The sequence below is a fragment of the Lithobates pipiens genome, unplaced genomic scaffold (assembly GCF_037356315.1).
Source record: "Lithobates pipiens isolate NorthernLeopardFrog02 unplaced genomic scaffold, aLitPip1_a1.2 Scaffold_18, whole genome shotgun sequence".
NCBI lineage: Eukaryota > Metazoa > Chordata > Amphibia > Anura > Ranidae > Lithobates > Lithobates pipiens.
The window spans coordinates 253,334,855-253,361,845 of record NW_027507758.1 but is presented as its reverse complement, the minus strand read 5'-3'; the positions used below and the strand labels follow the sequence as shown (position 1 = coordinate 253,361,845).

Here is a 26,991-nt window from a genome sequence, read left to right as displayed (position 1 = left end):
GAAGATCCATCAGGGCTTTTTTGGATTCCTGGTCAGCAGACCAGCATTTTAGCCAAATTAGGCGCCTCAGCACCACAGCTGACACTGAAGCCCTGGATAACAGAGGGAGAGTATCCAGAGCCGCGTCACAGATGTACTTAAGGCCTTGCACTAGTTTGTCTACTAGTTCCACGCAGACAGGAGAAGCCTGTTGCTCTCCCAATTCGCGGTGCAAACGTTTTGCCCACTCAGTCGGTGTCTGCGACACAAGTGCGGATGCCAGTACAGGTCGCACGGCTGACCCCACAACCGTAAACAAGGAATGAGCCACTGCCTCAGCCTTCCTGTCCGTGGGATCCTTGAATGCAGGAGTCCCCTCAACCGGGATCGTGGTTACTTTATTTAACCTGGATACTGGGGGGTCCACGACCAGAGGAGCCGACCATTTTTTGCGAAGGCTCTTCTCAAAAGGGTAATTCACCGCCATGTATTTGGGGACCGAAAAAGGTCCGTTGCGGGCGACCCCATTCCTTGTAAATGAACTTCTCAAAATAAGTTAGATACGGGAATACCTTAGGTGAACGTACTGGCTCGCGCGACCCAAAAGGGACTGGTACATCAGCAGAGGGATCCGCTAGCTCTTGAATCTTCAGGGTATCACGCACAGCTGTGATAAGTGCTCCAACAAGTGCTTTGCCACGCCCGGACCCAGATGGGGACTCATCCTCACTGTCCGAACGGTCCTGGTCAGCGTCGTCTGACAAGACAGAGCAGGACCCGTGTCTGCGTCAGAGCTCTCCCCAGGGGGGGGAGGGGCGGGGCTCTTTCATGCACCTTTCTTCCCACGCACTGCCTCCATCTTGGCAACGAACTAATTGAGGACCGCCGTCAGGGTGTCCATGGGCACTATGCAGTCCGCAGATGACCCGGTTGCAATTGCCTGGATTTCGGGGGAAGAAACACCAGTTTCTGAAGCCATGCTGACCCTACCCTTTCTGCAACCCGAAGGGGACTTAAGACAGTGACAGTCCCACCCTCCTTGCTGCCGCTGAGGGGCTCTTTCCCGCCGGACTCAACACCCTGAGGAGTTCTGCGCTGTTCACAAGTAGTGCCTGTAGTCCCTGGGTGCTCCCAAGTGCAGAGGAAACAAAAGCTGTGTCAGTGGCAGCCGCCAGAATGAGCGCTAAAACGTTCTAGAAAAGTGCTCAGGCTTCAATAAAATGGCCGCCCAGTGTCCAGTACACAGGCAGGAAAACACAGGGAAAATGGCTGTGAGAGCACATGAGCCATGCTGCTGCTAGAGAACACGTGTTCAGGCTTCCAGAAAATGGTCGCCAGTGTCCTGAATAGGAGATCACTTGGAAAATGGCCGCTGAAGCCCTGGAAGGCATGCGGCCCTCACCCACACCTAAAATGGCCACCAGCAGGTACAGAAAGAAAGAATAACAGAGACACAGTGCCGCACCAGACCACAGCAGACCCTCACAGGCACCTTCCGGGAGCTTAACACACAGGACCCAGGACACCTCAAGCCAGCCAGCCCCCCATCTCAGGTGAGAGCCCACAGAGATCCCCTGTATATGCACACATACACCGCTCAGCAGCCACATGCAGCATCCCCCGGGGGGGGGGGGGGGGGAGATAGGCACAGGGGAGAGAAGAGAGGGAGGTGAGGGACCCCCAAATCAACCTCCCAGGGAATGCCCACCCGCTCAGCCCCGCAGAGGAAGGGAGAGCTGTACTTACCAGTCCTGAAGAGCTGGGAGATATTCCATTGTAGAACTACTCATTGATCAGTACAGGGTAGCTGCTGACCCGGCATACTGTGACGAAGACAACAGTAGCCCGGTCATATGTATGCCCCGGCGCATAAAAGCTCACGACCACCTCTGGAGCAGAGGTTTCGTCGTGGCCTGCCAAGCCATAGCTGCGACCTGCACACGCTCGATGGCTGGACTGGGGAGACTACAGGGATAAGGGTATCCAGCCTATCACCCAGCTGGCTGTTGACAACTGATCACAGGATCATTCATCTTGCGCAAAAAGCCAAGCTTCTGCATAAAAAAGCACGGGCCAATGGTTTTGCAGGGTTCCTACGTCTTTCTCCTACACTAGGCAAAATAAAAACGGAGGTCTGTCTGCAGATGGGAGGGTTGTTAACCAAGGGACCGCCCCCCTGGTTCTGAGTGTTGTATTACAACTATGCCTAGTATTCTCCTAGTGATAAGGCTAACAACCCATTTGTTACAGAGAGGAGCTGTGTCGGTCGGTGAATATTAGAGAAATTGGGGATATTTATTATAGTAAAAAAAGTACAAAATATTGTGTTTTTTTCAAAATTGTCACTCCTTTTTTTGTTTATAGCCCAAAAAATAAAAACCGCAGAGATGATCAAATACCACCAAAAGAAAGCTCTATTTGTGGGGAAAAAGGACGTCAGTTTTGTTTGGGTAGAGCGTCGCACGACAATTGTCAGTTAAAGCAACGCAGTGCCATATCGCAAAAAATGGCAAAAAATAAGTAAATCAGACATGGACTTTGGAGGAGAGGGCATAGATGTACGCTTGTGGCCCCTACATCCTTAACCACTTGCCGACCAGCCGCAGTACATATCCTCATTATTACTATGCTGAGCGATCTATGGAGCGACAGATGTTGCCAGGCATGGTACACTGTTAACTCCTCTTCCTGCAGTTTTTGAGGAAGACCTTTCTCTATATGTTTTGAAGCTCTGACTGTCGTACAGGATCTTAAGGCAATTGACACCCAACCTGCTATATCATGTTATTTCTGTAGACATTGTTAAACTGGGGCTCAACACTGTTTCTATACATTTGGACCAGTTATGCAATTGAGGACACGAGTCTGCAATATCTGTCATATCTTGAATACTTACCTATGCTGTTGCTCCTGAGGAACTATGCGTGCAACATGTAGAGCCAAGCTACTGCACACTGTGATCAACTTACACCAAGCCTGATAGAACAATTAATTGGTGCCTCCACAAAAGGACATCCCCAAGCATTTTCAGGGCTCTATGCCTTGCTGTATGGGTTGTGTGGTGTATTAGTCCATAGGCAATTTCTACTTTGAAAAGTTCTTTAACTAGTGTGTCTGGCTGTTCTTTTTTTAATCGTTTTGTAATTTGTAACAATATTTTTTCATCTTTAAATGTTGTGTATCTCAGTGACTATAAAGTCCAGTACTAATTTTTTTAATAATGTGAGAATTTTAATTTATCTTTTCTGTGTCCCTGTTGCAGATTTTCCCTTACTTCTTGTCTCGTTAAACTGATGCCAGCATGGCAGGAAGTGGGTATAAATCCCTCTAACAGAGCCCCAAATAAGAGTAAAAACCAGACAGGTGACTGCTGTAAGCACCCCTGGCAATGCTATAGTTTGGCCCAACCCCAGTAACTACCACTTTTGCTGGACAGCTTGGTCAACATGTAGATATCGAATATAATATAGAAAATGTCATGTGAAACAGTAAAAAACAAAAAATAAGTAATAGCCTGCATACTAATTTTACAAGTTTTAACCACATACAGCTACCAGAATACAATATTTTTTGCTATAATGAAGCTTTGATACCTGTTGAGATAACATACACATTCCCTTTAAAACATATTTAAGCCTGTTACTTTTACATGTCAATGCCAATATAAGGTTTATGAAGACTTACCTGTCCTGGCAGCCGAGTCCACTTAAATGGTTCCTTATGCTTACTTTCACCTAAATCTAGCCCCTTCGTGGCAACATCATGCTGTAGGTCAGCATTTGATAAGCTGCTCCCAAACGGAAGGTCCATATTTGTTGAAGTTACCTGAAATATATTCCAATCAGATAGTGTCTTTAATAGGCTATTGCACAACTTAAGCAGAAATCACTGACTTGTCATGACACTGATGCATAGAATAAATCTTATTGTTAAAGTGCTTGAAAACTCTTACATATACTTACTGAAGTGACTAGCATTAGGCGATACACAGAGATGAAACAAATCCTCCTACACAAGCTGTACCTGTATATCTGCAGTCATTTCTTCTGTAAATTGTTATGAAAACACAAAGATAAAAGAATTTCTTCTCAACTCCAGCAGCAGGGGGCAGGGATCTAAAGTCTTTACAGAGCCGATCTCAGTGAGGACAGCTGTGAGCACTGACAGGAGGGAAGGAACACATCCCTCTTCACACAGTAACAAGCACAACTGTGAATATCAATCACAAGCTGGATACTAGAGCTCCCTCACCTTTTTAACTCAGGAAAAGATGCCAGAAGTGGCTTACACTGATAACAAAGGAACCAAGCAACAGAGAGAAATCACACTCAATGCTTTGGAGAGAGGCAAGTACACAGTATAGGATATGTTTTTTTTTTCAGATTTCATGTCTGAGGGTTACAAATTCATGCCTAACGGCTTTCATTTAAAAAAAAAAAAAAAAGAGAACAACTTTGGGGAAATTTACACATTTACACTTGGGATAAACATTAAGAAGCAATGAAATCATACTTTCAGTTGACATAATATCGATATTCACATAGTACATCTACAATAGGCATTCATAAACAGAGTGAAAAATAGAATGAAGAAAAGATGGTAGAACATACGAAGTGGTATCAAAAAGTTTCAAGACTAGTTTTATAACACACCAACAGATGGCAGCACAAGGCTGCACACACAGTTACAGGGAGCACCGACCTTCATAAGTCAGTGTACCAAAAGAGATCGTCCTGTGTACATCGGGAGCTCTGCAACTGGTGCTATTCTGACCACGTGCGTTACCACTTCTGCTATTTCATCATGGTCAGCAAATTAGCACAAAGAGCAAACATAGAATTCTGCTTGAAACTGGGCAAATCTGCCACAGAGACATTTGAAATGATTCCGCAAGTTTACGGCGATGCAATGAGTTGAAGATCCGGCTCAAAGGTCGCCATTTTGACACCATTGTAGAGATTCAGCGCAAATAGCAGAAGATGCTTGACACACTTCAAAAAGAAGACTTCCAGGACACATTTCAGAGGTGGCAGGAATGCTGGGAGCGCTGTATTGCTGTGCAAGGGGACTATTTTAACCACTTGCTTACTGTGCACTTAAACCCCCCTCCTGCCCAGACCAATTTTCAGCTTTCAGCGCTGATGCACTTTGAATGACAATTGCGCGGGCATACAACACCGTACCCAAATGAAATTTTTATCATTTTTTTCCCACAAATAGAGATTTCTTTTGGTGGTATTTAATTACAGCTGGGAGTTTTATTTTTTGCTAAATAAACAAAAAAAGATGCAAAAAAAAAAAAAAAATCATGTTTAATAGTTTGTTATAAAATTTTGCAAACAGGTCATTTTTCTCCTTCATTGAAGTGCGCTGATGAGGCGGCACTGATAGGCTGCACTGGTGGGCACTGATAGGCATAGTTAAGGCGGCACTAATAGGCACAGATAAGGTGGCACCGATAGGCACAGATAAGGCAGTACTGATGGGCACAGATAAGGCGGCACTGATGGGTGGCACTAAGGGGCACTGATAGATGGGACTGATGGGCACTGATAGGTGGCACTGCTGGGCACTGGTAGATGACTGTCAGGAATCCGTCCGTTCCGTACGATCGACTTTCCGTACGCGCACTCGTGCCGCGGGTCGTCGTGGGCACGAGCGTCTTCCAACGCGCCGCGGGTGCACGTCGATTGTATGTGCGCGCGGTACACGCACGCACGGACGAGCGTTAGCTCGATTGGCGCCAGTGGCCCTTTTTAAAGGCGCAGTTGCAGTGGTTCTGTGCTGTCTCGTCTGCAGCTAGTGCCTGAGAATACCTGTTTACCTACCTGCTACCTATCTGATATCTGACCCGGCTCCGTCTGACCTTGCTGACCTCACCTGCTCCGACCCCGGCTTGTTTGACCCTTCTTGGACTGATTTCCTGTTGCCGAACCTTGCTTGCACCTGATACCTCTGCTGTCTCCTGCCTGTTCCTGTATCTGCTACCTTGCCTCCGGAGGATCCATCCATCCATCCTGATCCAGTGGCCTGCAGTCTTCTGCTTCCCTGCTACAGAGAGTTCCTGCTTCAGAGGATCCTCATCTCCTGACACCTGCTGCTGCACCTGGCTGGACTCTCCTACCCCACTGTGCTCCGGTCTCTCTGTTCCCATTCCAGTGAGACCAGAACCAGAGCCGTAAGAGAGGTCCCCTTCCACTAAGTCAGACTCAATACCCGAAGTTCTTAACAGTACGAGACAGCCATGTCTGAGTCTGCGGAAGGGGCCTCCGCCATGAAGGAGATTTGCTCTCACCTTGCGGCTCTCACCCAGGCCGTGAAGTCCCTGCAGGATGGCTACACCAGATTGGAGGAGCGGGTCCAGCATCTCTCCATTTCAGGGTCTCCAGACACCACACCTCAGCCTCCTCCTGCCCAGCCTGCAGCTCATTCGGCAGTCATGATGCTCCCACCTGAGCCTAGGGTTCCCATTCCGGAAAGATTTTCTGGGGATCGCTCCAAGTTCCGGGCTTTTCGCAACGCCTGCCAGCTTTACTTTGCCCTCCAGCCCAGGACTTTTTCGCTGGAGGCGACTAAGGTGGGTTTCGTCATTTCTCTCTTGCAAGAAGAACCTCAGTCTTGGGCCCACCATCTCCTGGAGAATGACAGCCCCCTTACACAGACCCTCTCCACCTTCTTCGAAGGGATGGCACAGCTTTACGATGACCCCCAACGGGCTGCCACCGCAGAATCTGCATTAACTGCAGATACCCAGTGGAATGAGTCGGCCCTTAGACACCAATTCCGCATGGGCCTGTCTGAAGGTCTCAAGGACGAGTTGGCTCGCGTTGGCGCTCCCGACGCCTTAGAGGACTTGATTGCTCTGGCCATTCAGATAGACCGCAGACTTCGCGAGCGCAGGGCCGAACGCTCCTCCCAACCACTGAGACCTGCCTGGATGATGGCCAGGACCCCATCTTCCACACCTTTCTTCTCTCCTCTCCCTCAAAGAGGACCTGCCAGCGTGCCTCCTGCTCCTGAGGAACCTATGCAGCTTGGACTTCTCCGACCTTCCCTGTCACCTGAAGAGCGAGCCCGCCGCCGTCAGATGAACTTGTGTCTATACTGTGGCGGCTCCGGACATTATGTGGCCAACTGTCCGGTGAAGTCACGTAAGTGCCTTTCTTCAGTGTCTCGCAGTACCTGTATTTCTCCCTCCAACTCTCTCCATGTCGCCCTTCTGCTCTCGTTTCAGCTTTCGGGAAGAACGATCCACGTCAACGCCATCCTTGACTCCGGAGCCTGCGGTTGCTTCATTGATTCCGCCTTCACCGACCTACACTCCATTCCACTCAAGCAAAAGACTCATGGACTCGCTATCTTCTTGGCTGATGGGTCCCAGATTAAGTCCGGCCGAGTCACCCAGGAGACCCTTCCACTACCTACCTCCACCTTTTGCCAACACACGGAACTACTGATCCTTGATGTAATTTCATCCCCACTTTTTCCTGTGATTCTGGGCATCCCATGGCTGCAGGCCCACAATCCCTCCATTAACTGGACTTCGGGGGAGGTGAAGTTCCTCTCCTCTTACTGCCAGGACCACTGCTTTTCAGGGGCTTCTGAACAATCCGGAACTCTTCTCAGCCTAGACCCAGATCTGGACTTATGTCAATCCGTCCCCGAGCCTTACCATGAGTTTCTGGACGTTTTCAGTAAACGGGGGGCTGATTCCTTACCCCCGCATCGCCCCTATGACTGTCCCATAGAGCTCCTCCCTGGGGCAGAGATCCCGTTTGGACGAGTCTATCCGTTGTCCGAGAAAGAACAGGAGGCTCTGAAGACATACATCTCTGAGAACCTCCAAAAGGGGTTCATCCGGCACTCTACATCTCCTGCCGGGGCTGGAATATTTTTTGTTACTAAGAAGGACCAGACCCTTCGACCCTGTGTGGACTACCGGGAGCTGAACAGGGTCACAATTAAAAACCGCTACCCTCTACCCCTGATTCCAGAACTCTTCCAAAAGCTAAGGTCGGCCACTATCTTCACTAAGCTAGACTTGCTAAGCTAGACTTGGTCCGCATTCGAGCAGGTGACGAATGGAAAACTGCGTTCCGAACTCGTTTTGGGCACTACGAGTATCTGGTGATGCCTTTCGGGTTATGCAACGCCCCAGCTACCTTTCAGCACTTAATTAACAACGTCTTCCGGGACTTCTTGGATATCTTCGTCATCGTATACCTCGATGACATCCTGATCTTCTCTGGGTCCCTGGAGCAGCACCGGGGACACGTTGGCAGAGTATTGCTTCGGCTCCGGCAACATGGACTCTACGCTAAAGCCGAAAAGTGTAAATTCGAACAACAGGAGATCCAATTCCTCGGCCTTGAAATCTCTCCAGCGGGCATCAGGATGGACCCGCAGAAGGTCGCTGCTGTCCTCGAATGGCCAGCCCCCTCTGACAAGAAAGGCATCCAACGCTTTGTGGGCTTTGCCAATTTTTATAGAAAATTCATCAGGGGTTTCTCAGCCATTATCTCGCCCATCACCCAGCTCACCAAACTGAATACGCGCTTCCATTGGGGCCCTGAAGCCCAGGCCGCCTTCAAAAGACTTAAGGACCTGTTCACCTCTGCTCCTATCCTTAGCCACCCGGATCCATCTAGACCTTATATTCTGGAGGTAGACGCCTCCGAGATAGCAGTAGGGGCAGTGGTCTCCCAACGCTTAGGTAAAGACGACCTGATGCACCCCGTGGGGTTCTTTTCCCGAAAACTCTCTCCGGCGGAGAAGAATTATGATGTGGGCGACCGGGAGTTACTTGCCATCAAGTCTGCTTTGGAGGAGTGGAGATACTTACTCGAGGGGGCGATACACCCTGTGCTCATCTACACGGACCACAAGAACCTCGAGTACCTCCGTACCGCAAAACGCTTAAAACCTCGGCAGGCTCGCTGGGCCCTCTTTTTCTCCCGGTTCTGTTTCCACATAACCTATCGCCCTGGATCAAGAAACGTCAAGCCTGATGCCCTTTCCCGTATGTTTGACAGCCCCAAGGACATCACACCCCCGGATACCATCCTCCCTGCTAACACCTTCCTACTCATTCAGCCAGACCTAGTGTCTCTGCTAAGGAGTGCTTCCTCCACATCTTCCTGTCCCCCGGGACTCTCACTAGCGTCCAGAGAAGGTTTGTTTTGGAAGGATAACCTGATCTTCGTCCCCGAAGATGTGAGAATTAAGGTTTTGGGCCTCCTTCATGACCACCCACTCGCTGGGCACTTTGGTGTCCGTAAGACTTTTGAACTGGTACAGCGCTCCTTCTGGTGGCCAGGAATGAGGGAGTTTTGCAAGCAGTATGTAAGTTCCTGCCCCGTATGCAATCGGAATAAGGTTCCCAGAATTCGGGCTTGGGGGCTGCTTAAACCTCTTCCCGCACCCGACCGCCCTTGGCGGATGATCACTATGGATTTTATTGTGGAACTTCCCCCGTCTGAGAACTGCACTGCCATCTTTGTAGTTTGTGACCGTCTGACCAAGATGGCACACTTCTTACCCTTAAGGGGAACCCCCTCCGCGACCGAGACTGCCCATGTCTTTATTAAAGAAATAATCAGGCTCCACGGGGTGCCCACCAATATCGTGTCTGATAGAGGGGTTCAGTTCACCTCCCGTTTCTGGCGAGCCCTTTGTGAGTCTTTAAAGATCGATTTGGCCCTGTCCTCTGCCTACCACCCACAGACCAATGGGCAAACGGAGCGCACCAATCAGACCCTCGAGCAGTATATTAGGTGCTTTTCTTCTTTTGTCCAAGACAATTGGGTTTCCCTGTTACCACTGGCGGAATTCGCCTACAACAATGCCAGCCATGCCACCACCGGGCAGTCCCCGTTCTTTGCCAATTACGGTTTTAACTTGTCTTTTCTTCCCGATGTTCTTACAGAATCTCATGTGCCAGCAGTACAGGATACGGTATCCTTTCTCCAGCAGAATAATCGGACCCTGCAGGAGGTCATAACCAAGGCTCAGGCTGACATCAAGAAGAGTTTTGACCGTGGAAGAAGGGGCGAATTGATCCTTCAAGTCGGGGACCAGGTATGGCTGTCTTCTTCTAATTTAAAACTAGCATGTCCCTCCAGGAAATTGGCACCCAAGTTTCTGGGCCCGTTTCCCGTTAAGAGGAGGATTAACGAGGTGTCTTATGAGTTGTCCCTGCCTGATTCCATGCGAATACACCCAGTTTTTCATGTAGCTCTTCTCAAGCCTGCTGTACCTGATCCCTTCCCTGGTAGAGAAACAAGGCCACCTGACCCCGTGCTGATTGATGGCAGCGAGGAATTTGAAGTGGAGGCCATTCTGGATTTCAGAAAACGACGGGGACAAGGTCAGTTTCTAATTAAATGGAAGGGCTATGGCCCGGAGGATAATTCTTGGGAACCTGCTTCCAATATACATGCTGATAGACTGATCCGAGCCTTCTTTGCTGCACACCCGGAGAAAAGAGCCACTTGGGGCACCCGGAGGTTGCCCATTGTGGGGGGGGCAATGTCCGGAATCCGTCCGTTCCGTACGATTGACTTTACGTACGCGCACTCGTGCCGCGGGTCGTCGTGGGCACGAGCGTCTTCCAACGCGCGCGGGTGCACGTCGATCGTATGTGCGCGCGGTACACGCACGCACGGACGAGCGTTAGCTCGATTGGCGCCAGTGGCCCTTTTTAAAGGCGCAGTTGCAGTGGTTCTGTGCTGTCTCGTCTGCAGCTAGTGCCTGAGAATACCTGTTTACCTACCTGCTACCTATCTGATATCTGACCCGGCTCCGTCTGACCTTGCTGACCTCTCCTGCTCCGACCCCGGCTTGTTTGACCCTTCTTGGACTGATTTCCTGTTGCCGAACCTTGCTTGCACCTGATACCTCTGCTGTCTCCTGCCTGTTCCTGTATCTGCTACCTTGCCTCCGGAGGATCCATCCATCCATCCTGATCCAGTGGCCTGCAGTCTTCTGCTTCCCTGCTACAGAGAGTTCCTGCTTCAGAGGATCCTCATCTCCTGACACCTGCTGCTGCACCTGGCTGGACTCTCCTACCCCACTGTGCTCCGGTCTCTCTGTTCCCATTCCAGTGAGACCAGAACCAGAGCCGTAAGAGAGGTCCCCTTCCACTAAGTCAGACTCAATACCCGAAGTTCTTAACAATGACACTGATGGGCATGGATGTGGCACTGGGGTGCAGCACCGTTGTTGAGGCAGATTGTGGGCACTGATGGGTGGCACTGTGGGCACTGATGTGTGGCACTGTGGGCACTGCTGGGTGGCACTTATTTATTCCTGAGGTGGCACTGGCAGGGGGCAGGTGGGCACTGGTAAGCTGGCCGTGATCGGGACTGATGTCCCGATCACGGCCGCCGGTGATCAGCTTTTTTTTTCTCCTCGCGCTGTCAGCGCGAGGAGGAAAAATAGCCGATTACCGGCTCCGTTGTATCACATGATCAGCTGTCATTAGCTGACAGCTGATCACGTGGTAAGGGGTCGGGATCGACCCCTTGCTCGGATCCGTGATCAGGCGAGTCTCAGACTCGCTGGTCACAGAGCGCGCCCCTCAGGGGGCGCGCAGGCCGCTCGTGCACGGGACGACATCAATAGACGTAGTCCCGGCAAAGGAGGTCCGCGCTGTAGCCGTCATTTGGCTATAGCGCGGATCTCTAGTGGTTAAAGGTGATAATGTATAAACGTAGATAAAGTACTTTCTTCCACCGAAGAGATCCTGTATCCTAAATACAGGACCTCCTGTGAGGGGGTCAACTGGGATTTTTCCTGGTTTATCAGCCACCCCAGTGAACGCAGGAAACCCAAGGCCTCCTGCACGTCCTTCTGCAGCTGTTGGGCTGACTGAGCTATAAACAGTAGATCATCCAGATATGGAATCACCGTTATAGCCCTGAGCCTTAACGGGGCCAGCGCCTCTGCCAGTACCTTTGTAAAGATCCTTGGCGAGGCCGAGAGCCCGAAAGGGAGAGCTCGAAACTGGAGGTGTACCACTCCCGTGTTCATCCTTACAGCCAACCTGAGAAACCTCTGGGATTCCGGATGAATCGGGACATGCAAATATGCATCCCTGAGATCCACGGTGGCCATGTGACAACCCTGAAACAGAAACTTGGTTACCGAGAAGATTGACTCCATACGGAACCGCTTGTATTTTATGAACCTGTTCAGGGGGCAGAGATTCAGTATCAGCCTGAATTTCCCCGAAGGATTCTTTACCACGAACATGTGGGAGTAAACCCCCAAGCCTCGCTCCTCTGGAGGCACCTGCACCAGTACTTCTTGGTCTACCAGATCTCCCAGAAGAAGACCCAGAGCCTTTGCCTTCTCTTGGTCCCTTGGTAGCCTGTTACCTGAAAATTCGGGAGGGGAACTGAACCAAACTCCAACCTGTAGCCGTTCCTTATTACATCTCATATGAACAGACTTTCGGTTGAAGTATCCCATTGTGGAAGGAACTTCCCCAGCCTTCCTCCCACCGGGACACAGGAGTCACTGGGTTTTAGGGGAGGGTTGAGGAGGATTGAATAAGATTCCTCCTCTGCCCCTTCCCTTGTGACCCGACCAATGTTTTTTGGGGCGAACCTCCCTTTCCTGCAGGTTCTGCTGCCTAGAGCCTTTTAAAAAAGTGCTTTCCTTCAGCTTTCTTTTTCTTCTCTGGGAAAGCTTTCTTCCCATCCTGCGTGCGCTCTAACTGGTACTCTCTCCTTATCAACCTCCTCCTCCTGACTTGGTTCAGACAAGGAGGGCATACTCACGACCCTGGTTAAAAAGACAGAAGGACCCTGCATCCTATCCATCATGCTCTTGAATGACTGAAAAGTGGATGCTATTTCATCCTTCACAGATGTCAAAACTTTGTGGCAAGCTGCCACCGAGTCCTCTTTCACCAGGCTACTGACACAATCCGGGCAAAGCGGCTTCTCCCAACCGGTGCCTAACTTAGCCCCACACACGGCACATTTCCTTCTGGGCAAAGGTATCTGGGCTCTGTCCTGTTTGACCTAAAAACAAAGAAAAACAGGGTCCCATTAAAATACCACCCCTGACCACACCACTGTGCTTCTAGGGTCTGCCTAGGAAGTGCCCCCCTCACCAGCAGGTTCCCCACCCCGGGAGGGTACTAGGTCAGAGTGACCCCTCCACCCCCCGGTGTAAGTACTGGTCTGCCCTCACCAAGCTTACCTGAGAGGTGCTGGAACCTGTCGAACTGGAGTCCACCTGCACAACTGTGCCCTCCATGGTTCCAGTGTCTTACTCAGTCTCCCTGAGCCTTCACACCGCTCCAGACAGCCCTGTAACCACACCGCTGTGCCCAAAGGACTGGAACAGGTCCCGTGGCACCCCTGATGACGCGAGTCCGGCGGAAGTGCGTCTCTCCCACTTCCGGACGCCGGAACGCAAAACTCTGTCCACTCACGCCGTGCGTTCCTTACGAACGCACCGCTTACAGTACCCGAACGCCAGCCAGTGGATCCGAACGTCTCTCACCCGCCGTTGAGCTTTCAACCTCCTCCATTTACTTAAAAAAAGAAATAAATGCCCCGCAAACATGCCATACAAAGGCACCTTTTACAGCATATTTATATAGTGCTGCAAAGCATCAAATGATACTTTACCATTTTAGCATTGTAAAAAAAATAAAAAATAAAATAAAATAAAACACACAGCAATCCTACAAGACATTTAAGAATTTGAGAAACACACATTAATACTTTAGGAACGTTAAAGTCTGTTTTAAAATTCAGCGTCTATGTAAATTTAGCCTTAGGGGAGAGGAGCTGTGATTTCAGTGCTTCAGCTACGATTTTTTTGAGATTCATTTCTCTATAGTGCCTATAGTTACAGAGGTCTGAAAGTCAGTTTTAAAGCCCTTTTACTGCTTGTCAAGAATGAGTAAAATATTAAACTTACCATAGGCTGGACACAGGAGCATTTTAAATGATATTTTGCATATTTTAAATGATACTAGGAGATACTTACATTGTCTGGCAGCTTTAGTCCTTTAATGGTCACATATAAAGTGGAAGGGTACTGATTTCTGGGATATTTTAACCACCAATCGTAAACAGGAGTGATGGAGGTAATACGGGATCGAGGAGGATAGTAAAGCTGTAAACGTAACTTTTTATCTACGTTGAGCGCTTCATTGGCCCCTACAACCTGAAATGAAATAAAAGAGGATTTTATTTTCTTGGGAGTTCATTAGGGGACAAGGTTAATTCTGAGACATGAGGGTTATACTGATGCCTACAAGAGAATTGACGCTAGCAACAAAGCTGTTATTCAGACAGTTCTAATCCTTCCCACTCTCATTAAGCTCCAATTTCGTGGAAAAGCATTAGTAATAGTAGTAGTAGAATATAAATGAACGCCAAAAGGATTTTATGGCAAGTACAAAAATATTTTCTTTATTGGTCATTAGGGAACACAGGGGTAATTCTGGGACAAGAGAGACATTCAAAAGCAACCCAACTGAGGGGTGGACAACACAGTAAACCTAACAATTACTCCAAATAACAATATACAACTAGGAAGATTGAAGCTCCAGGGGCTACCCTTAGAACATTAAGTCTGAAAATCCACATGGTAAAAAAGTTAGTTTCTGATTCTGAAAATTGCATAAGGCAGTCACTAACCTAGAGGAGTCTGCATTGACAGAAAATGGTGGAACCTTCTCCTTAGATCTATAGGTTTAAATGATGATCTGCTTAAGCCTCCAAGCAATAGTTCTGAGTGGGCAATATGTTCCTTCCAGGCCCTTAGTAATGATGAAAAGTTTGTCCTCAGAGTAAAGCCAGGTACACACTTATGCCGCATACACCCGACCGGACTTTCCGGCAGACTAGGTCCGACAGGATCAGTCTATCAGACAATCTGATCGTGTGTGGGCTAGTCCAACAGTTTTTTATAAAAAAATAAATAAAAAAATCAGACAGACCTAGAAATAGAATGTTTCAAATCTATCAGACAGACTCAAGTCCGACGGACTAAAAATTGGGAAAACCGTTTGTGTGCTAGTCTGATGGGCCAAATAAGATGCAAGGGCAGCTATTGGCTACTGAACTTCCTTGTTTAGTCCTGTTTACGTCATCACGTTCAAAACTAACAGACTTTCGAACGGACTTAGCCTGGTCGTGTGTGGCCAAGTCAGTTCGTTCAGAAAGTCTGTCAGACCTCCACCGAAAGTCCATCAGGAAGACCATCAGACCTAGTCCGCCGAAAAGTCCGGTCGTGTGTATGCAGCATTACAGTTTTTTTTTTCATGCAACCTAGCGGTTGCACAAAATAAAAGCCTGACAGCTCCATTGGGAGTGTGCAAACCATGTGAGGTTAGTCCAGTGGTTTCTCGCTGAGCTGTTGTGTTCTGACAGGGGGGCGCCACTCCGCCAGAACACTCCGATCAGTGCTCTCTGCTATTGGATAAGAGCACTGATTGGGAGTTGGTCAGCTGCTGGTTTTCCAGCATGCATGTCTGAAAGACCGACATACACATGGACAGAATGTTGACCATGTGTACAGGGCTTAAAACTGTAGCTGAGAGATAAACTCTAATTGCTTTTACCACATCCAAACAATGGCAGGATATCTCACGTCCAAACAATGGTGGGATAAAGTCTCCACTAACAAAATACAATAACGATAAACAAAAAGAGTGCAAGTCGTTTCTCTTAGAAGTCCATACACATTTGTATCCAACTTGTTTCTGGGCCAAAAAAACCCTTCATCAGGGCTTAAAAAAAAAATGTATGGAAAAAAAAAATTCTACAGGACTCTTGCTAACCAGAACCTTCAAAAGTGTGTACTTATTCAATATAGCCCATTGTAAGTATCTGTAAAACCATTTGCTGACTGGCCACCATCATTATACGTCGGTACTCTGAAGAGGAATATTGTTGTTATGGCATCAGCTAGCTGCAGTTACAGTTTTGTAAGAAAAATAAGTATTTGATCCCCTACTAACCAACAATAATTCTGGCTCCCACAGAATGGCTACAGTATGTGCTCATGTAGTGCACAGACCGCTGATGAAGTTCCGCCCCTTTTGGGACGTAACGCGTACGGAACCACGTGACTTAAGTGACCTCACCCGCATCCTCCGTTGATTCTCGTGAAAGGAGTGTCTTGTCAGTCTGCTTCATTACCCTAGCACTGGGGTACAATGCTTGAATTGTAAGTGCAATATATTTTTTAATAAATGCTTTTTATTTATCCAATGGAGAGCACTATATTGCACCTCTTATTATTCTATGTATGAAAACATTGGAGCCTGTGGCTATGATACGGGGGAGCTGTTACCAGCCCATATTTATCTCTAGCGTCTCAGCTGTCTAGTGGATCCGTGTATTTACCCTATAAAGGGACTGCTCATGTGACCTGACTGATTTACTCAGGGGTCCACATGCCGAGGTGAGCATTTAGAATTCACTGTTGGTGGAGGCTGCTATGTTTGTGGACACGTTTTGGTGCCTTTTGTGAAAATGTTATTACAGGCTTTCTATTATTTTCTTCTCGATTTATATGTTGTGCTTGTATTATATAGTACACAGATTAGTCCTGTCAAATTAAAAAAGGTGCTCCTAACGACAACTCGTTATGTGTATAAAAAAAAAAGACACCTGTCCACAGAATCTCTTTCTTCCATTCAAACCTCACTATCATGGGCAAAATCAAAGAACTGTCAAAAGGACTTCAGGGGCAAGATTGTAGACCTGCACAAGGCTGGAATTGGCTACAACACCATCAGCAAGGAACTTGGTGAGAAGAAAACTGTTGGAGCGATTACCTTCAAAATAATCTTCAATCACCCTCGATCTGGAGCTCTGTGCAAGATTTCACCTCATGGGGTAAGGCTGATCATGAGAAAAGGGAGAGATCAGCCCAGAACTACATGGGAGGAGCATGTGAATGATCTCAAGGCAGTTGGGACCACAGTCACTAAACAAACTAGGGATGCGCTTATCCCACTTTTTTTTTTTTTTTTAGCAAGGAGTACTGTTACTTTCTGGGCAAGTACTCGCTAATACCAAGTACCAATACTTTGCAGTGTGATTTGGGTCAATACACTGCAAAAAAATTGAATGCGATTTGAACAGGAATGCAGTGTGCATCCTGTCTGAATTGCATGCGATTTCCCACAACGCTCCTGTGTGTGCGCGCATGTGTCTAGTAAGGGATTAAAGTGCCATCTAGTCAGTTTAAACAATATTAGAACTCACAGCAGAGGCGTATTTTGAAGCTTGTGGGCCCCAAAGCAAAATTTTACCTGGGGCCCCCCCACTACCACCTACTGCTTTCACCTTGTGCCAAGATATTCCCACCACTCACCAAATTATGGTAGCTGTATGGTGGCTGTCTTTCATCTTGCTCTCCTGCTTCTGGTTTAGGGTTGACACCTCATCCCTTTAAACCCAAACACATATGAATTACACAGGTTCTGAGGTTAATTTAATGCAGATAAGGCACCGAGTTTAATTACCACCTTAATCAGCCACAGAACCTGTGTAATTATTATGCATTCAGATTTAAAGGGATGAGGTGGCAACTCTATTCTGGCTGCATGTGCACACAAGGTGGGTGCAGGGTGAAAGTGGTGGGCTTGTATGTAAAAGAGAAAACTCAGCGGACCTTGCTTGGATGAACCCCGTCTTCTAGATTCACATACAAGCCCACTGCTTTCAGCTCAGCGTGTGGCCAGCTTGACCCCACCTTGTGTACACATGCAGGGCGGAGCAAGGTGGGAGGGGGGTACTGTGCTGGGCCGGGGGCTGAAAAGAGTGTGTCCACTGCGGATATCACACCTTTATTTTTTTTACATTATTAAATAGCATCCAGTTACATCTCTTATGGCCAGACTGCAGTTATGTGGAGGTGCAGGATGTTGAGAAAAATGTCCCCCCCCCCCCCGGACTCCTGCTTCCTCCTGGTAATGACAGATGACCCCCTCCTTCAGGAGCCCCCCAATTTAGAATAGTGGGTGACCCCTTTCTCCTGTAAAGACAGAATACTCCCCCTCCTGGTGATGACAAATGACCCCCCCCCCCCCCCCCAGGTAATGACAGATGGCCATCTTTCCCCTACCAGGTAATGATAGATGATCCCCTACCAGGTAATGATAGATGACCCCCTTTCTCCACCAGGTAAAGACAGATGATCCCCCCCCCCTCCAGTTAATGACATATGACCTTCCCCCACCAGTAAACACAGTAAACGTAAAGAAAAGTACTGCACTAATCTGTGAGAGAATTTAAATACAGATGCTACATAAGAATGTGACAAATATTCATGTAAAAAGGAAAAAATAGAAATGTAGCGCTAGTGTCTAAATAATGTATACTGTAAATATATAAACAGCTAACAAAATATACACAAATGAAGTGATTAAGTGCATAAGTAAGTCCACAAAGTCCATCCAAATGCTTGGTAAATCCGTCAAACCAAAACAATCCATAGACAGGAAAAGCCAGCAACAAACTGAACCTCTGAAGGTAATGGCATCAACAAAGGTAAGCAAGAATGTGAACTCTTACCAGAGCTGATGGACCTGCATGTCAGCGACACCAGATCATAAACGCATAGAGAGAAGCAGCCACACAGGAATGGGGTATAAAGTCACAGGAAATCCTCCATCCACATCGGTCGGTCCACAACGTCCTCTGAAGACCCTTGCATGGCCGAATCCAGGATAGGGAGGCCCAGCAACAATGTATTACCCAAGGTGGACATTTTCCCATCCCAGGCTGGCCGTGCCATCCTCTCTCCGCTAGCTACGCTCTGGCTCTCCACTCAGGAATTAAACATTTTTTAAACTGCCCAGTAGATGGCACTAATCCCTTTCAATATAAACAGGAGCGTTGGGGGAAATCTCATGCGAATCAGACAGGAATTGCACTACATTCCTGTTCGCATGTGATTCTTTGCAGTGCGATTTGCACCCATTCATTTTGTACTGATGCAAATCGCACTGCAAAGTATTAGTTTTTGTATCAGCAGCATTTGGGTGAGTACGGATACGCGCTCAAATGCCGGTATCAGTACCGGTATCAGTGCATCCGTAAAACAATCCATTAGTAACACAATATGCCGCCATGGATTGCAATCCTGCAGCGCCCGCAAGGTTCCTATCCTCAAGAAGGCACATGTACAGGCTCATCTGAAGTCAGACGTGACCAAAATTGAGCTCTTTGGCATTAACTTGACTCGCCGTGTTTTGAGGGGAAAAAAATTCTGACTATGACCCTAGGAGCACCATCCTTACAGTCAAGCACAGAGGTGAAAACATTATGCTTTGGGTCGGTTTCTCTGCTAAAGGTACAGACTGACTTTGCTGCATTGAGGGGCCAATGGACTGGGCCATGCAGTGTAAATTTAAAAATCTTGGATGAGAACCTTCTTCCCACAGCCAGAACAATGAAGATGGGTCTTGGATGGGTTTCCAGCATGACAATGACCCAAAACATATCGCCAAGGCAACAAAGTAGTGGCTGAAGAAAAAGAAACATTAAAGGTCTATAGTGGACTAGCCAGTTTCCAGACCTTAATCCTATAGAAAATGTATGGAGGGAGCTGAAACTTTGAGTTGCCAAGCAACAGTCAAGAAACCTTAAGGATTTAGAGAAGATCTGTAAAGAAGAATGGAACAAAACCCCTGGTAAACAACTACAAGAACCGTCTTACCGCTGTGCTTGCCAACAAGGGTTTTGCCACCAAGTACTAAGTCATGTTTTAAATGGGGATAAAATACTTATTTTACTCGCTGAACTGCAACTCAATAGAACATTTGTATCATGTGTTTTTTCTGGATTTTTGGTTGATATGCTGTCCCTATAATTTAAAATACAACCATGATAAAAATGATAGACCCTTCATTTCTTTGTAAGTGGACAGACTAACAAAATCTGCAGGGGATCAAACAATTATTTTCCCCACTGTAGGTGTACAAATGAGAGCCATCCCCTGAACAAAAGTCTTTAATAGAGAATAAGAGGCCAGCATGTCTTGCCAGAGCAAAGACTTCCCCCTTCAGTGTATTCATTGTAAAATGTTACTTCAGCCCATATTAAAGAAGAGACAAAACATATCCAAAGGAGTATCATCCAGGGTTGAACTTCTTTGAATCACCACAGCAGGAAGCAGTGACACCAGGATCATGGCTGCAGCTATGATCCTAAAGACCCCCTTCACATAGTGGAGCGTAAGCGGTAAAGCGCTGCTAAAACGTCCACTTTTAACCCCTGCTAGCGGCCGAAGAAAAAGTTAATAGCGCCCGTGATGCGTCACTGCCGAATTGCTTTACAGGAGCTTCAGCAGCGCTGCTCATTCATTTTAATGGTCAGGGGCAGTGGAGGAGCGGTTTATACACTGCTCCAGCACCGCCCCAAAGATGCTGTTTACAGGACTGTTTTTCCCATCCTGCAAGCACACTGCCCCAGTGTGAAAGCACTCAGGTTTAATCAAAAATTCAAAATTTTAAAGGGGCAGTGTAAAAAAAAAAAAAAAAAAAATGTAAAGCGTCCCATCCCTCCATGCTCGCATGCAGAAGTGAATGCATACATAATTCACGCCTGCAAATGTAAACAGAAGTTAAACCACACATGTGAGGTATCACCGCAATTGTTAGAGCGAGAGCAATAATTTTCACCTAAGAACTGCTTTGGTAATCTGTAAAAAATGTTAAATCGTCGCCTATGGAGATTTTTAGGTACTGTCGGTTGTCGCCATTCAACAAATGTGTGCAATTTTAAGGCGCCTTTCACACTTGTGCGACTTGCTTTGCAACTTGGGACTGCAAAGTTGCATGACAAGTCATACCCTATGATTTTCAATGAGTACCATTCATATATGTGTGACTACAAGTCGCAGCAACTTCAAAGTACTCTCTGCAAAGACCGCTGCGCAAATATAGTGTCACATAAAATATTGCAACAATCGCCATTTTATTCTCTAGGGTCTCTGCTAAAAAAATATATATAATGAATGGGGTTCTAAGTGTTTGCATTCAAAAATATGATTTTAAACTTGTAAGCAACAAGTGTCAGAAAAAGGCTTAGGCATGAAGGGGTTAATGTGTCGCAGTTTCTTACCATTCCACAGGCATGCACAATTTTATAGCGTGACATGTTAGGTATCCATTTAGTCAGCATAACAATAACTTTTTATATTTTACCAAACTGTGGGTATTATATTGTGTTTGTATGCTCTAAAATTTGTCGGTTGGCGATTCCCTTGATAATGCGCTAGAGCACGAAAAATGTTGGGAGGAGCATACGTACTGGCACTATCACCACCGCTTCCTTGTGGAAGGAGCAGTCGCACGCTATATACGTTGGGTTTTTTTTGGCCTATTTTGTATTATGCTGCAGCGGTTTTTATTTGATTTTAAATAAATACTACACTATATAAGCATTTTTGGGCTCCCATTGATGAGCTTTTTATATAGTGCTCAATCCAATTGTGGGCCACCATTCTACCGGCACACCGGGATGGGATGTCTCAGAGTAACTTCTTAAGGCGTATTACCACTGTTGATCTAGTGAGTGCATAGATTGGTGGGGGTTCACATGTTGTGACAAATTGTTTACAGACAAACTGGGTGTTTTACTTCTCTGCTGAATTTTTTTCCACTTTCTGGTAAGCGTATAACTTATCAGACATATTGCTGGAGTTATTCACTGAGCATATGATCAAGTCACAGATATATTATAGAACTCAAATTAGCTCTCAGGACTGTCATAAATTAATTCACTGTATTACAGGAAGCGCTGCACTTTGTTGTTTATATGTTTATTTGAAGGTTGTATGTTCACCTTTATGTGTCAAGCTGCTCTACAAATGCACAGAGCTCACTTTTTTTTTTTTTTGGGGGATTTTCTAAAATTAAAGTATTTTTTCCTGATAATCTGCATTTGATAAAATGCTGCGCAAATATCGTGCGATATATAAACTTGCTACAGCCGTTATTCTCCAGGGCCTTTGCTTTCAGAAATTATATATCCGAGGGTTCTGAGAATCTTTCTAGCAAAAAAAAAAAAAAAAAATTTAATTTTTACATAAATGTCAGAATCGTCCTGGGTCTGAAGTGGTTAAGCAGAAGTATGTTCATACTGTTACTTTATAAATACCCCCCCCCCTTATAGATTTGTTAAGTATTTGTTCTTTCACACAGTAACTACTAAGAAGGCAGTTGAAAAAATAATTCAACATGGTGACCACCTGTCAGCACAAATTATTTTAACAGACAACAGTAGCCAAACATGTTTTTGAACTGTTTTTGGCACAGTGTTTATCTAATGCAGGCATGTCCAAAGTCCCGCGTTCCAGTTTCGCATGGCCTGTCTGGTAATTCTGACATGTATAAATCATAAAAGATGTACATGCTGGCTGCCTTGGAGGGGACAGGGAGGGAGGGGGTGGGACGAGTGCCATACATACAGGAGTATTTCCTGTTTACACGGCAGCCTCTGTAAAAGGAAGTCCCGTCTCCTGCGCTGCCATTGGATGACTGTTCTGTCCATCATAGAAGGCGAGACTTTCTATTAAAGAGTCTGCCGAGAAAACAGAATTTTCTCCTGTACGTCTGTTGGGGGTGCTACATTCAAAACAACGGGGGGTGCTGCCTTCAAGGCAACAGGGTTTCCTGCATTCATGGCAAAGGTGGGGCTGCATTCATGGCACCTGTGAGGCTGCATTCATGGCAATGGTGAGGCTGCAGATGGGCACTGATTAGGCTGCATTGATGGGCACTGACCCTTATTTTGCGTCACAGTTCTTTAAAATTTAAGATTTTTTTTCCTGAAACTTCCCTCTTAAAGTGAAGGTGCGTGTTATAAGCCGATAAATACAGTATAGCCAAATAAGCTCAAGCTCATCTCTTCCCCACACACAGCCACAAAGGCAAGATAATTCTTGCTGGGCAGTATATTAGTGCTCATACAAACACACTTATGCCCAGTACACAGGGTCGGATTTTCTGATGGAAAACGTTCGATGGGAGCTTTTTGTCGGAAATTCCAACCATGTGTAGGCTCCATCGGACATTTTCCATTGGAATTTCCGTCACACAAAGTTTGAGATCTGGATCTCAAATTTTCAGAAAAAAATAAATAAATTGACGGAAATTCAGATCGTGTGTACACAAAGTTCCACGCATGCTCGGAATCAAGCAGAAAAGCCACACTGGCTATTGAACTTCATTTTTCTCGGGTTGTCGCACATGTTGTACGTCACCGCGTTCTTGACGTTTGCAATTTCCAACCAACTTTGTGTGACAGTGTGTATGCAAGACAAGTTTGAGCCAACATCCGTCTGAAAAAAATCTATGGATTTTGTTGTCGGAATGTCCGATCAATGTCCGACCGTGTCCAATTTTAATGGTTCTAAGAATGTCAGGCAAAGTGGTCTGCCCTCATGCGTGTTCACTTCATCAAATCTGGCCCTCTTTGAAAAAAGTTTGGACACCCCTGATCTAATGTATGAAAATAGATTATGTGATGACAACTTGTCTTTATAAATTAACTATGTTACAGCAAAAAAGCATATCACATGCCTGGAAAAAAAGACAAATACCTTTAAAAAAGCCCATGCAATCTTATGGAATCCTCTCTCTTTTACGTGAAAATCTGAATTTGTGACTGTACCATCTTCACTGGCTACATCAAGAATCTAGAAACAAATTTTTTGAAATTCAGAATAGGAGTATGCATCAAAACATTTAAAAAACATTTAACATATGAGAATATGCTGAATTTACAAAATCGTAAACTTCCCTGTTAATTGAAGTACAGTGTACACCTATCGTTTTGCAATTAGTAATATACTAAGAACGTGGTTGGTAGTGATGATAGACACTACCCACGTTTTTTTTATCCATTATAAAATTACCAGTGTAGAAACACTAAAACCTTTAAGTTATGCCACCTCCTATACACAATTATACTCAACGCCCTACCTTATAATAGCAATAAAGCCATACACCATATATACATTTCCATCTCTTTCAAATTTGCATATTACCATGGAAGCTGTATGACTTATAAGAAGTGAAAGAGTTTAATGTCACTTACAACAATATTCTAAAAATGCTTAAATGACAGTAAGCCAGTCACTTATAGATGACTGTCATTTTCTAGCACTACCATGGTAGCATAAAAGGCTAGATAGAGGCAAACGCAAGCACATAATAGCAGATAACAGAGAGCAGCAGAGCAGGAAGAACTACTTGAATAGTAGTATGAAATTAACATTAAGCTTTTAAAGATCAGTGGTCACTTACTGGTTGAAATTAATGTGCAAGCTAAGAACTTCTGTGAAATAACATCCAAGATCAACCCCAATTCCTGCACCTTCACACCTCAGATCAGCCCCAATTCCTGCACCCTTCACACCAGCCCCAATTCCTGGACCTTCACACCTCAGGTCACCCCAAAATTCCCACACCTTCACACCTCAGGTCACTCCAATTCTTGTACCTTCACACCTCAGGTCACTCCAATTCTTGCACCTTCACACCTCAGGTCACCCCAATTCCTGCATCTTCACACCTCAGGTCACCCCAATTCCTGCACCCTTCACGCCAGCCCCAATTCCTGGAGCTTCACACCTCAGATCAGCCCTAATTCCTGGACCTTCACACCTCAGGTCACCCCAAAATTCCCGCACCTTCACACCTCAGGTCACCCCAATTCCCGCACCCTCGCACCTCAGGTCACTCTAATTCTTGCACCTTCACACCTCAGGTCACCCCAATTCCTGCACCTTCACACCTCAGGTCACCCCAATTCCTGTACCTTCACACCTCAGGTCACCCCAATTCCTGCACCTTTCACACCAGCCCCAATTACTGCACCTTCACACCTCAGATCAGCCCCAATTCCTGCACCCTTCACACCAGCCCCAATTCCTGGACCATCACACCTCAGACCAGCCCTAATTCCTGGACCTTCACACCTCAGGTCTCCCCAAAATTCCTGCACCTTCACACCTCAGGTCACCCCAATTCCTGCACCTTCACACCTCAGGTCACCCCAATTCCTGCACCTTCACACCTCAGGTCACCCCAATTCCTGCACCTTCACACCTCAGGTCACCCCAATTCCTGCACATTCACACCTCAGGTCACCCCAATTCCTGCACCTTCACACCTCAGGTCACCCCAATTCCTGCACATTCACACCTCAGGTCACCCCAATTCCTGCACCTTCACACCTCAGGTCACCCCAATTCCTGCACCTTCACACCTCAGGTCACCCCAATTCCTGCACCTTCACACCTCAGGTCACCCCAATTCCTGCACCTTCACACCTCAGTTCACCCCAATTCCTGCACCTTCACACCTCAGGTCACCCCAATTCCTGCACCTTCACACCTCAGGTCACCCCAATTCCTGCACCTTCACACTTCAGATCAGGCCCAGTTCCTGCACCTCCACATCAGCCCCAATTCCTGCACATTCACATCTCAGATCAGCCCCAAATACTGCTCCTTTGCACTTCTGAGGTATAATGGTACAGGAATCGGCATGATCTGAGGTGTGAAGGTGCAGTAATTGGGGCTGATGTGGAGGTGCAGAAATTGGGCCTGATCTGAAGTGTGAAGGTGCAGGAATTGAGGTGACCTGTGGTGTGAAGGTGCAGGAATTGGGTTGACCGGAGGTGTGAACGTGCATGAAATGGGGTGACCTGAGGTGTGAACGTGCATGAAATGGGGTGACCTGAGGTGTGAACGTGCATGAAATGGGCCTGATCTGAAGTGCGAAGGAGCAGGAATTGGGGCTGATCTAAGGTGTGGAGGTGCAGGAATAGGGGCTGGTGTGAAGGTGCAGGAATTGGGCCTGATCTGAAGTGTGAAGGTGCAGGAATTGGGCCTGATCTGAGGTGTGAAGGTGCAGGAATTGGGGCTGATCTGAGGTGTGAAGGTGCAGGAGTTGGGGCCTGATCTGAGGTGTGAAGGTGCAGGAATTGGGGATGATCTAAGGTGTAAAGGTGCAGGAATTGGGCCTGATCTGAGGTATAATGGTACAGGAATTGGGCATGATCTGAATTCCTGCACCTTCACACCTTAGATCAGCCCCAATTCCTGCACCGTCACACCTCAGATCAGCCCCAATTCCTGCACCTTCACACCTCAGATCATACCAATTCCATACCAAACAAATAATTCCACCTTTCAGACTGCTAGAATATTGTAGGGGTGTCTCAAAGACCAGTGCTAGATAGTTTGAGATGGTATGGGGGTTGTTGCGTGCTTAACGTTAAGTGTCTCTATCCCATTGTCCTATTGTTTCTGTCTGCGATGGGAGCAAACGATTATGGGATGTATATGCTTGTGTGGATTAGCTTCGGGGTTAATGAAACCACTGTCGGCTGTTAGCTACTAGAGGGGAGGGGGGATTTCTCCTGCAGCCCTTCCTAAAGGCTGTATCTCTTGTTACTGAATGTAGCTTTACCCCGCTCTGTGTAATTTTGCAAACAAGGGGGTATTGTCCTCTGAGCGTATGTCTCTTTGTGCCTGTGTTTGAATAAACAGTCTTATGTTTCTTACCACCCTGCACTGATGTCTCAGTACCGGGGCAAGGGAAGCTTATTACGGCAGACGTACTCCTCTTACGGGGTACCCCGTAAGTACAGAGTACGGGGTCCGTCACATTGGCAACAGCAGTTGGATAGTGCTTCCTTGCTGTGAACATATCCAAACCACCACCGGGATCCAAGGTCCAGATAGGATAAGAGGAGTGGTACAGATACCAGCCGACATGGAAGAGGAATTCGAAAGGAGGTTGCGAGAGATGCAGATACAGCACAGGGGACCAGTGTCAATGAATGTCCTGCTGGGATAGTATGATTCTGTTCGCTGGGAACTCTGGAAGATGGTGCTAGACCACAAGCAGCGCCACCAGGGAAAAATTCTCCCCTCTAGCCACATAAGGTACTGGTTGCAGTATGAAGTGCGAGTGCTGTTATAGAGAGAACAACTGAAACCAGGAATGGACAG

The 26,991-nt window shown here is 46.9% G+C and overlaps 1 protein-coding gene across 1 annotated transcript in view; it reads right to left on the bottom strand.

Annotated features, from left to right (window-relative positions):
- The window catches only part of AHI1 (Abelson helper integration site 1), a 420,928-nt gene that overhangs the window by 292,822 nt on the left and 101,115 nt on the right, over positions 1-26,991 (bottom strand). The window contains exons 8-10 of the mRNA XM_077486810.1: positions 23,569-23,664; positions 13,987-14,166; positions 3,664-3,804 (exon numbers count right to left, since the gene is read on the bottom strand). Coding sequence (XP_077342936.1) covers positions 3,664-3,804; positions 13,987-14,166; positions 23,569-23,664 — 417 coding nt within the window. The remainder of the gene's footprint in view (positions 1-3,663; positions 3,805-13,986; positions 14,167-23,568; positions 23,665-26,991) is intronic.